At 33.9% G+C, this 12,965-nt stretch overlaps 1 protein-coding gene across 2 annotated transcripts in view; it reads right to left on the bottom strand.

Annotated features, from left to right (window-relative positions):
- Positions 1 to 6,248: 6,248 nt before the first annotated feature.
- The window catches only part of MSR1 (macrophage scavenger receptor 1), a 92,097-nt gene continuing 85,380 nt past the window's right edge, over positions 6,249 to 12,965 (bottom strand). For both annotated transcript variants that reach the window (XM_015144805.3, XM_015144806.3), the window contains one exon: positions 6,249 to 8,228. In XM_015144805.3, coding sequence (XP_015000291.3) covers positions 8,095 to 8,228 — 134 coding nt within the window. In that variant the 3' untranslated portion in view covers positions 6,249 to 8,094. The remainder of the gene's footprint in view (positions 8,229 to 12,965) is intronic.

Genomic DNA, 12,965 nt, shown 5'->3' on the forward strand with positions numbered 1-12,965 from the left:
AATCTTTTTAATATTCTGTTGGATTCAGTTTTCTAGTATTTTGTTAATAATTTGTTTACATTTATATTCGTAAGGGATATTGTTACTGTTCTGTAATTTTCTTTTCTTGCAATGTCTTTATCTGGTTTTGACATCAGGATAATTTTGGCCCCATATTTTCACTTAGGAAATGCTTCTCCTCTTCAATTGTTTTTTGTGTGTTTTGAAAGACTTTGAGACTGGTGCAAATTCTTTAAAAGTTTCATAGAATTCACCAGTGAAGCCATCTGGCTCTGGGCCTTGCTGGAAAGCTATTACTAATTCAACCTCTTTAGTTGTTATAGGTCTATTGAGATTTTCTATTTCATGTTGAGTTAATTTAGGTAATTGTATCTTTCTAGGAATTTGTCTATTTAATTAATGTTACCTAATTTGTTTGTCAAAATTTTTTAAAGTCCGTGTTATTTTTGCAGGGCAGTAGTAATGCCCCCACTGTCATTTCTGATTATTTTGTCTTCTCTCCTGTTTCATTTGTCAATCTACTAAAATTCTGTTAATTTTATTCATCTTTTCAAATAACCAGCTTTTGGTTTTGTTGATTCTCTTTATTGTATTTTTATTCTCTATTTTTATCATATCTGCTCTAATTGCTATTATTTCCTTCCTTCCACTGGCTTTAGGTTTACCTTGCTCTTCTTTTACTAGTTCTTCGTGTGTAAAGTTAGGTTTTTAACTTGAGATCTATGTAGGGAAGACTCTCTTTAACTGCATTTCACCTCTACTGTCACTCCAAAACAACAATCACTGATATGGAAGAAGAATTATGTGACTAAATATGTGTGTGTGGGGGGGGGTTTCCCTATGCATTAAGCAGCAGACACCAGCTGAGGGCCTTCTAATTCAGTTTTGACACTATCTACCAGGTTGGAGGCTTAGTCACTAAGACTGTCCCCCATACCCTCAAACACTAGTTGCAAGTTTCTGAACAAATGGCTTCATGTTGGGGTTCCCACATCTTCTTAAAATTGGGTTCATTTAATTTTCTAGAGTAGCTCACAGAACTCAGGGAAACACATTTACCAGTTTCGTATAAATAATACTGCAAAGGATACAGATAAAAAGATGCATAGAATTAAGTATGGGGGAAGGGGTGCGGAGCATCCATGCTCTCCCTGGGCATGCCACCCTTCAGGAACCTCTGCATGTTCAGCTATTTGGAAGCTCTTCAAATTCAGCCTTTTGGGTTTTTATTAAAGCTTCATCATGTCAGCATTCCTTCCCCCAAAGTATAGGTCAGGACTCTTTCTGTTGGAAGGCCTGAAGACCCACAATCAGATAGGTGAGGGAAGACTAGAGTCCTGCCTTGGGGCAGGTGAAAAGAAGGTAGGAAAAGGTCAGTAGCCTCCCCCTGTGGCCTAACACACCCAACATTATAACAAAAGTCTGTAACAAGGCCTAGGGAAGTTATAAATCAGGAGACTTGGGTGAAAATCAACATGTATATCATAACACCAAAAGATCATTCTTCTTTTTAATGTACGTATTTACAGCTATAAATTTTCCTTTGAGTACAGCTTATACTGCATTCCCTAAGTGTTGGTGTATTATGTTTTAATTTTCATTCACCTCCTCCAAGTATTTTTAATTTCCCATGTGAGTTAATTTTTGACCCATTGGTTAAGAGTGTGTTAATTTCCACAAATGTATACATTTTCCAGTTTTCCTTGAATAATGCAATACTTACGATAATTTCTAGCTTTATTCTACTGTGCCTAGAAAAGACACTTGTACAATTTCAGTCTTTTAAGATTTATTGAGCTTTTATGGTGGCCATTCAATAACAAATAGGTTGCAAGCCAGATAACATTTCATGTGCATTTGAGAAGAATGTGCATTTTACTGCTGTTGGGTAAAATGTTGTGTGTGTGTGTGTGTGTGTGTGTGTGTGTGTATGCTTGTTAGGTCTAGTTGTTGTATAGGGTAGTTCAAGTCCTCTATCTCCTTATTGATCTCCTTTTTAGAAATGTTAAGCATCATTGAAAGTATTGTATTGAAGTCTTCAACTACTATTGAACTGTTTATTTCTCCCTTTGTTCTGTCAATGTTTGCTTCATATATTTTGGGGCTCAGAGTTTTGGTGCATATCTGTTTATAATTGTTACATCTTTTTGATGAATTTGTGTCTTATCTCTTTTATCAATATATAATGTCCTTTTATTGATATATAATGGTCTTTTCATTTTTTAAGAGTTTTTGACTTAAATTATATTTTGTCTGATATTAAAAGAACAACTTCATTTCTCTTCTGGTTACTATTGGCATGAAATACCTTTTATCATCACTTCACTTTGAATGTGTTTGTGTCTTTGAATCTAAAGTGAGTCTCATGCAGACAACATATAGTTATCATTTTTTAAAAAAATTCATTCTGCCAATTGCTGCCTTAGAGAACCTAATCCATTTGACTTTAATGTAATTCTGAGAAGAACTAATTTTGACATTTTGACATTTTTCTATATGCTTCATACCTTTATGGTTCTCATTTCTTCCATTAATACCTTCTTTTGTATTTAGTTAACTTTTTTGTAGTGAACCATTTTGATTTTCTTCTTATTCCCTTTTGTGAATATATTTTTAGATGTTTTGTTAGTGACTACCATGGTGATTAACATCCTAAATTTATAACATCTATCTTAAATTGATACCAACTTGACTTCAATAGCATTTAAAATCTCTGCTTCTAAGTATTCCATATTTCTCACACTTCATGTTGTTGTCCCAAATTACATGTTTATATGTGTATAATACCATAAACATATAGTTATTTTTAACACTTCCATCTTTTAAATCATGCAGGAAATTATAAAATGACATTATAAACATAAAATACAACAAGACTAGCTTTTATATTTTCTCAGGTACTTACCATTACTGAGGATCTTTATTTCTTCATATGACTTTAATTTAATGTCGAGTGTTCTTCCATTTCAACATGAAGGAGTCCCTTTAGCATATCTCAGAGGGCAGGGCATAGTGGCAATAAACTTCCTCAGCTTTTGTTTATCTGGGAAAGTCTTAATTTCTCTCTCATTTTTGAAGGACAGTTTCACCAGACATGGTATTCTTGGCTAACAGATTTGGGGGGATTTTTTCTTCTTCTTTTTCTTTCGGTACTTTAAATATGTCATCCAAATGTCTTCTGGCCTTATGGTTTCTGTTGATGAGAAATCAGCTATTAATCTTTTTGAAGGTCCATTGTATATGACAAGTTGCTTCTCCCTTGCTACTTTCAAGATTCTCTTTGTCTTTTTCTTTCAGCGGTTTGACCAGTTTGTCTTTATGTGGGTCTCTTGGTGTTGGAGTTTTTGAGATTCTTGGACTTGTAGATTTATGCCCACCATCAAATTTGGGAAGTTTTGTGTGGTATTTATTTACATATTCTTTCTTCTACTTTCTCTCTATCTCTGGGTCTCTCATAATGCATATTTTGGCCCACTTGATGGTGTTCCACATGTCCCTTAAGCTCATTTTACTTTTCTTCATTATTTTTTTCTATCTGTTTCTCAGACTCAATTTAATTGTCCTATTTTCAGATGAACTGATTCTCTTGCTTGTTGAAATCTGCTGTTAAAGCCCTCTAATAACATTTTGGTAATTGTACTTTCAGATGCTGTTTCTGTTTGGCTCTATTTTTTGTAATTTGTGTCTCTTTATTGATATTCTAATATGGCTACTACATTGTTTTTCTTATTTCCTTTAATTGTCCATTACTTTTTAAAGAATATTTAAGACAATTGTTTTAATGCCTTTGTCAAGCAGGTACAACATCTGTACTTCCTCAGTGACTATTCTTTTAATTCCTTTTGCTTATTTTTGTTTTGTGACTATCCTGAATTATTTTTACCAAGACTGTGTTCTTTATTGTTGAGGATCACTGAACTCTGTGTTCCTTACTTTGTGTTAAACTAGTGTTTTTGAATGCCAAGCACTAAAAACAAAAATAAAATACAAAATCTGCAACAAACAAACACAACCAACAACAATCCATCTCCCTCAGTATTGCAGATTGTTTCTGAACCTGGGCACGCCTTCAACATTTAGCCAGATTTGCACTAAGCCTGGAGATCAGCCCAAAGTGAAACCTTAGGTTCTTTTCAAGGCATGTGTTTTGCCCTGGGCATGCAGGGGACTTTCTAAATTTCCCTGCATTCATTTTCTTTTTAAACAACCTAATTTCCCAAAGAAACTCTCTTCAGCTTTTGCTACCAAGCCTTATGCTCTCTATTTCATGTTTCAACTATAATGTTGTGACCCACACATTTGAGGGTTGTTACTTCAGCTTACAGTGTTTTTTAACAATGGTCACTACTTTAGCAAACTGAATTCAAAATTAAGTGAAACAGAGATGAATGCTTTGCATCAGTCCTTCAAGGAATGTCTTAGACAGATTAAAACAGACATACATAACCATTTGTGAAGAAGGTCGTCTCTGCTTCCTCTGGAACTAGGGACCAAGGGCCCAAGCTACGAATGTAGACTGCCTACCACTGCCTCAAGACAAAAAGCATTGCTGCATCCAGGAGGAGGTAGGGGGAAGGCAGGTAAAACCATCACAAACTTCATTGTTGTTTCAAAGTTGCCTTTTTCTTGACTTAACATTTGCTTAGTTGCTCTAAAATTTTGACTTTTTTTCAGAGTCCTGACAAAGTTGATTCTAACAGTTTCTATTTATTTTTTGATATTTCTCTAAAGGAATGAGTTCATGAACCTGCCAACTCCACCATTTTGTTAATATTGCTCTTTGTTTCTGTTTAAGTAAATGTACTCAATAATAACATCTACATAAAATCAGTTCTTGTTAAGATACTAACATTTTAAAAATATAAATTCTAAGAGTTTTAAATATAAATTACTCTGCAAAGGAAAATAGCTGATAAATATCAGAAAGGAATACATATTTCACTATGTTATGTGATCAGAAGATTGGTGTGGTTAAAGAAAAAACATTTAAAAATCTATTACCTAACATTCAATAAAGAAAAAGTGCAAAGAAAATGCATAGTTGAAAAAAAATCAGGCTATATTATGGTTATATGGGTGATTGAAAGCCAAAGCCACATCTAGTGCCAAACAGATGTTCCTAAAATTCCTATATACTGTCTCAATGAATTAAAAAAAAAATTCAACATAATTGTCTCCTAATTTTGCTTTTCTGAGGGAACATTATTAATTGTCTACCTGATAAACATTGGACTTTTTCCTCCTCTCTGCCAGAATCTTGATTTTATTTAGTTAACATGGGATCTTGAGCTTCACCAGCCTTGAGCTTCTTCAACTCTGGAGGGTAAATAATGCTTATCACTGTAACCCAAGGATGGTTATGTCTTGACTGTGATTGCTTTGGGCATCCTGATCAAACAAATTACTGAGGGTAGAAATATTTCATTTTACCCTTAATAGCAAATATTATTACAGTTGACCCTTAAACAATTTGAGTTTGAACTGGGCACTGTTCCATTTATATATGGGTCCTCCACCTCTACGACCCCTGAGAAAGCAAATCCAAATCCCATCTTTCTCCTTCTCAGCCTATTCAATATGAAAACAACAATAAAGGATGAAGACATTTATGATGGTTCACTTCCACTTGATTAATAGTAAATACATTTCTCTTCCTCATGATTTTCTTAATATTTTCTTTTCTCTATTTTATTGTCATAATACAGTACATCATGCATATAAAATGTGTTAATTGACTACATTATTAGTAATACAAAATGTGTTAATTGACTACATTATTAGTAATACAAAATGTGTTAATTGACTATTTATGTTATTGGTAAAGATTCTGGTCACCCGCGGGCTCTTAGTGGCTAACTTTTTGGGGAGTCAAAAGTTATATGTGGATTTTTCACTGTGCAGGGGGTCAGTGCTCCCAACCTCTGTGTGGTTCAAGGGTCAACTGTATATGATTTGTAATAGGCACATGCTTTAATGTAATACTTTACTTGAGTACAAACTACGATGGTCTATACATTTTGAAAAAATGGAAAGTTTTGATTTGAAGCTATTTAGATAATTTAGGTGGAATATGTTTGGCCCTTAGATATCAATGGTTATTCTTCATTTTCTACATCCCTTTGCTCTTTCTTTTTTCTTCTTCTTTTATTTAAATATACATTTTGCATTTAATGTGATGCTAGATGGCTCAACAAGTAGAATACATTCATTCTGGTCAGCTGAGCTATTTTTTCAAAAAAACCAAATCACAAATTTCTGTTTTTTTAATGGAGTGAATTCAATTCAACATTCCAAAGTAAATTAAGTCCTCAATTTGTATTAGTGCTATTAGGTTCTTTTCTACACTGGACTGAACTTCATAGATTCTCTCAAATACAAAAAGGATTTTTAGATTACTTATTAAAGATGTAACTATGCATAAGTGATAAATCAGCACACATATACCAGACAGCAATAAAGTATTAACAACCCATAGGCACTGATCTCAGACATCCCAAGCAGGCTAATAATGCACATCATTCTTTCAAAAACCATTGTATTTACCTTTTGAAGAAAATACCTAGATAGTGGAATTGAACACAAAGAATTAATAACTAGCTGAAAGTACAGCCAGGGTTTGAGACAGAAAGTGTACATTCAGAATTCATTCTCTTAACCACAAAATTATGCTGCCAGAGAAAATCAGCAATGTTAAACAAGTAGAAGAATGTTACATGATAAAAGTGCATTTTCAGTAGGCTGTTTACAATAATTCCAATTCCAAGGTAAGTTTTTGCCTTTTTAAGTTGGAGGGTTGTGAATCTACCACTTGGTTACTGTGTGTGGTGAGACTTCAGAATATGAAAGAGTGTTTAAGCTTATGCTTTCATTTGCCACTATTAAAGAAAGAACAGTAGAGTAATTCCATAATAGTACTAGTTTACAATTACATTTTTTTGTGAATTGGTCATAGGAAACTTGAAGAATTCTGTTATTTTCAGGGCTGAGGTTGAATTCATTTGGGCTTTAATATCAACTATTGGTCTTTCTGCAGACAGTCACTTTCAGAGTTGAATCACTGTTTTCAGGGTAGCTTTTCACACTCTACACTGTGGCCCTGGGGATGGGTTGACTACCAACAAAAAGTTGCTAAGCTACTTTTTGGGGCATGCTCCGAGTTATTGTCCCTTTAGGACTAAAGAGGCCTCCCCCACCCCCGGTTGTAAATGTTGACTGACTTCATAAAAGACTCCAAAAAACTGAAATTTCTCTTTCTTCTGCACTCAAGATGTTTGCATTCTGTTTGTTAAAATGGAGTAATGAGCTTTACATTTTAACCACCATGTCCTAGAATTGTAACAAGCTAATTATTCAATTTAAAACACATAACAAACTAAGCTTCCTGTTAACAAGTGGCATTTTTGATTCACCAATTATCTGGACAAATATTATGATGGTAAGTTTTCTCATATGTTCTGCTTTCAATTTACTTCATGATTCAATTAAACAGTTGTCAATACATGACAAGAAAAATAAGCTCCCTAGTCCATCGTGGCCAAGACATATCATTAACATTGATATCTACTACACAAGTTATTGCACAGTGAGATATCTTAATAGTTGGATAACATCCTTCTTTTAAAATAATATGTGTGGATTGGAGGTTTTGCAGTCTAGGCACAAAAGATATCTTCTGAATCCTTCTATTATTCAGAAAGTAATTAAAATCAACTAAATAGATTACAGAGACAAAAAGAGCAAGAAATTGTAATCTCCTGATGAACATATTATGAATTGGAGTCAATTATTGTTATGCATTTCTATTACACTTGGCCTTTGTAATCTGGAAGCTATAAACTTCAATATGTTCAATTCAACATATAAGTCATTATATTAGAAAATTCCATTTAAAAACCTATAGAAGTTAAAATGGTTTAAATATAGATATAAATGGTAAGTATGAAGGTTTTCAATATGTTAATCCTGTGATTTAAAAATATTATTTGGGCAATATTCTTAATCTCTTAAATATTCATTAAATGGATTTTACAGGAAGAAGGTAATAAAATCATTTTTGAGCAGCGATTTCATAGTTGTGAATGAAAATATGGTGCATTATAAAGTGCAAGTGACTCCAGCATCTTCAGAATGTGAACAGGTTCTTGTCCCCCATTGTCGAATTTTACATTCTTCAATAGATGATTCTCTCCCAAAACAATACACTTCATTCAGCCATATTGGACCAGTACCTGCAATAATGAGGTGCAACTGCATTAGTAAATTTAGAGTTTAGTGTTTCTGTTCGTGTGGGGCAAAGCCATTAATTCCTTCACTAATTAAACAACAAAAGTGTTTATTATTTTCTGTATTCAAGTTCTGTGCTCTCTAGTAGGAATCAAACATTAATCTCCTGCTTCAGAACACTTTATACTGTTAACCTGTAAACTACTAAAATGCAAAGTACCTACACAGTTCTATGAAAGTAGAGATTAAGAATTTTTTAAAGGATTTGACAAATTAGTTTTATTATTAATCTAAAAATAAGAAAGTTTCAGCCTTAATAATCATGAGTGTATGTAATAACCTGATGATCCAAGTGTATATGTATGTCAAAAGATTTTGGGGGTATATTTGTATGTAAGATAAACTGGAAAAAGGAAAACTTAATCGAAGCATCTTCCTCCTTTTCTTATCTTCCCATGTATTTCAACTTATGTGTGCCTGGTTTATCAAATACATTATCTATTTTTAATTAAAGTAGAACTAATTAATCAGCCAAGGGCCTACAAACCATCCTGTAAGGAAACCATGGATTAAGAATGTTACTAATTGCAAGCACAAACAAACAGCAAGAAAATGACAGAGCAAAGGTTTTCATGAGCTGATCAATTAAGAGAGTGGTAATAGTAAGTTGGAGAGCCCAAGTATTTTGTGAGGTGTTTATAACAGTATTGAGCCTTTTTGACTTGAACTTTTAAGGCAGAAGAAGGAAAAGAGTAAAGGAATATGATCTCAAAATCAGAAACCTTGCCAGGGACACTTTTTAGTTCCCAAATTAATCTTACTAGGCATGGCATGTTCCCTTTTGTGTTTGTGATTGTATGTGTGAGCATATTTTTATGTGTATATGTGTTTGTATATCTGTGTTTCCTTTTAAGTATATAAAGTCTATAAAAACTTTTTGAAAGCCTCAAAGGGCTACTTAAAAATACATGCAAATACAAACAATTGTGCAAATAGTAAGACTATTCCCATGTTAATACAGGAGGAAGCCAAAGTACTGAGACATTTGTAAATTGTATCTATTATATTTATTGTCATTTATAAATTGTATAAACAAACAGAAATTAAACTTTTGATGAAAGCCATGGCTCTATCATAATTTGGAGAGTGTGAGAGTGGCTCCATGAATTCTGAACCTGGGCTACTGTGATGCTTTGGCATTATATTTTGTAGGTCTAGTCAGTGAATTTAGATTTCAGCAGTGCAGAATTTGTACAATCCAGGAAAAGGAAATTGAGAGTGGGAATTCTCCAAATGTCTACAGCACCAGCAAGGTCGTCCCAACATGAACAGCAAAGGAAAAACATTATTTAGTTGATTAATGTGCTGACATGTAAACACATGTTTTTAGAAACTGCGGTAAGGGAATTCATGAATGTTAGAATACCAAGGTTGTGGTCGTAATAATGAAAATTTAAGTCCACTCTTTTAAGAATTTTATGTGGCAGGAAACACTTACACATTTGATGTATTATTCCATGGAATCCTCAAATAAATTTCAAAAACTGAATGCCATTATTGTGTCATTTTACTGTTTAGGAAACTGAAAATCAGCGAGGATAAGGAACTATGTGTGCTCAAAGTCACATAGCATTCCCACCCCGTGTCTACCCTGAGCCACTGCCTTTAATCAATGACTTACTGCAACATCCTTCATTGTTAGACTTACTTATTTAGCAAATCTGCTTTGAGTGCCTACATGAGTGAACAAGACCAAAGTCCACACTCTTGTGGACTGACTTCCTGGGAGGGCTTATCTTCTAGGTAGATGAAGTAACTGAGATCACATATGCAATCATGCCAGAGCAAATACCGTATCTAGAGCCTCTGATTCTTATTCCGGTTATTTTTCCTCTGAGGACACATGGATGTGACAAATGTATTGTGGAATTTGGTATCTCTGTCTTTTGCTATGTGGAAAAGTTTCAGACACAGTGACATTTTTTTAAGCGCTTGTGTATAAGGTAATATGCTAGGTCTTTTCACATACATTTCTAAATTTACTTTTTATAATAACCTTGTTAAATAATGGTAATTATCTCCATTTCATAGATACATAAACTGAGACTCAGAAAGGGTGTATGACTTTCTCAAAATTACAAAGAATAGATCCAGGCAACAGAACATCTTGACACTTAAAGCTTAGTGATATGTATTGGTTACACAGATGTCTAGAGAGAATTATAGAAGTAATTTCCAAAGATTTGTTGTTTTATTTTTACATTAATATATTCAAGACTATTGAGCCCAGGGGAAAAATTTATTTAATACATATTTTCCATCTCATTCCAAATTGTTTTCTGCATTAAAAAATTAATGCAGAGATAGTATAAAATTCATAAAATTTTATCCTTGTGTAAGCCAATGAGATAAAAAACAAATTTGTTTTTATTTCTTTAGATAATAACTGTTACTCAAGGATTTTCGTTGTTGGGGCTGTCATTGTTATTATTTTCTTTGTGCCTCTGAACTATTATTTCTAGTCAGTGGAAAGCTGTACAAAAAGTATGTGTGTTTCTTAGATATGTTTTTAGTCTCTAATCCTCTTCCTCTCTCTCTTTCTCTCTCTCTCATCTTTCCACCTGTATACCTAGCCATATATACATCTATGATTTCTTTTATAATTTGAGGGTTGTAGGGATTGATATTGATTTTATATATACGATATATGATATTGATTATATATATATAAAATATATATATTTTAAATATATATATATATATTTTATATATATACACCTTTTTTTTTTTTTGAGACAGAGCCTCCCTCTGTCACTCAGGCTGTAGAGCAATGGTGTGATCTCGGCTCACTGCAACCTCCGCCTCCTGGGTTCAAATGATTCTCCTGCCTCAACCTCCTGAGTAGCTGGGATTACAGGTGTGCACCACCACGCCCAGCTAATTCTTGTATTTTTAGTAGAGACGGGGTTTCACCATGTTGGCCAGGATGGTCTTGATCTCTTGACCTTGTGATCCACCCACCTCAGCCTCCCAATGTGCTGGGATTACAGGGGTGAGCCACTGCGCCTGGCATCCTCTTAACCTCTTTATAAAAAATGAAAGATACTGATATTTCTTTGGGGTATTTGGGTATCTTTAATCTTACCAGCATTTCTATGAAAAATAAAAGATAATCAGTTTCATACATCACCCAGATATATTATAAAATGATGAGATTTGAGATCAGCTGCTGAATAGATAAATGGGGGGGCAAATATCGTTAATAGTTAAAAGTGTCTGAATGTGTATTTTCATTATATCTAGTCATGGCTGAGTGACATAAATTTCTATCACTTTTAAGCCTAGTTGGGAAGTGTTTTGTGAACAGTGTCTGCTTTGAGAAAAACATTGTGAATGAAAGTTGAAAACACTGTGGGAATCAAAGTAGAGATGAATGGGTAAATAGTGCATATAGTTTGGATTCTAGTTTTGTGCTTATAGAGAAACCACTTATTTTTCCTCATTTTTATGATATGCAGAATACAGGGGTAAGAGTAACATGGCTTTAAGACTTTGTCTACCTTTAATATTTCATGATTCTAAAATTCTGAAGAAGCAAGCTCTTTGGAAATGAAGTGCTCAAGTATAAAGGACTTGGAAGGATGTTCCATCTGGCGGAGAAAGCATGGTATGAGAGCCAGGTTAAGGCATGAATCTTGACCCTTCTTCCCACCCCCATGCACCCACAACCAACATAATGACTACGTAAATGTGTACAAGTTTGGTGACCTCTGCTAGCCCTACTTATTTTCTCTATGGAAAAAAAAAAGCTATTTTTCTATGATTACCCAGCTCTATGGACTGGCCCTATATTACTTTCCATAATATTTGACATTCAAACATTTACATTTTAAAACATTCAACGCACAAAGAGCAGTATGTAAAAATTTGACTTGTGACCCTTTGATATATTTATTTATCTTTGAGATTAGTTTTACTCCCATTCATTAAAGGATAGTTCAGAGGTATAGAGTTATATTTTTTGATTGCCTTCTGTTTACGCTTATGTTTTTTTTTTTTTTAAATTTCACATCGAAAATTGATTATGGTATATGATAGTGGTAATAAAAAAGCAAAGAAAAGTTAGCTAAGAATAACTTCTAAATGGCATTTATGTTTAGATGTTACTTTTGTTTCTGTTTTCAGGTTTGGAATTTCAGCACTCTAAACTCAGGAGAGGATGCAATAGTTACTCCAGATCTTACTTCCTTCACCAGCATCCACACAGGCTCAGATATACCTGGAGCAAATTCTCGAAGGTACCACTGTTGTCTGATAAAGCTCATCCAAGTTTGCTGCAGGGAGGCCACAGGCACAAGAGCTTGGAAAGCCTGGATACAGGGCCAAAAGTACTCACTCTCCTTTCGCTGCCCTGTGCATTGATGAACAGTAGATGCCCCTCAGTGCTTACTTAATTAAACTTGTTTTGGCTGGTCAGAAAAAAGGTGCATCCAAATGAAAGAACCTATTTAAAGGAGCATGCTTGAAACTTTATTACTGTAAGTCATTTTACTGGCAACTGCAAAACTAATTGTTCTTAACACTAACAAGGATTCTATCTGCGAAGCCAGGTTTGCTATTTAAAACTAGAAAAAAAATATGTGGAGACTGTCCAAAAATTACATTGTTTCTGCAATGAGGGATTATATAAAGAGGATTCATTTAAGTTGTTTTCTGGCTGGGCACGGTGGCTCATGCCTGTA

Source organism: Macaca mulatta, chromosome 8 (assembly GCF_049350105.2).
Source record: "Macaca mulatta isolate MMU2019108-1 chromosome 8, T2T-MMU8v2.0, whole genome shotgun sequence".
Lineage (NCBI taxonomy): Eukaryota > Metazoa > Chordata > Mammalia > Primates > Cercopithecidae > Macaca > Macaca mulatta.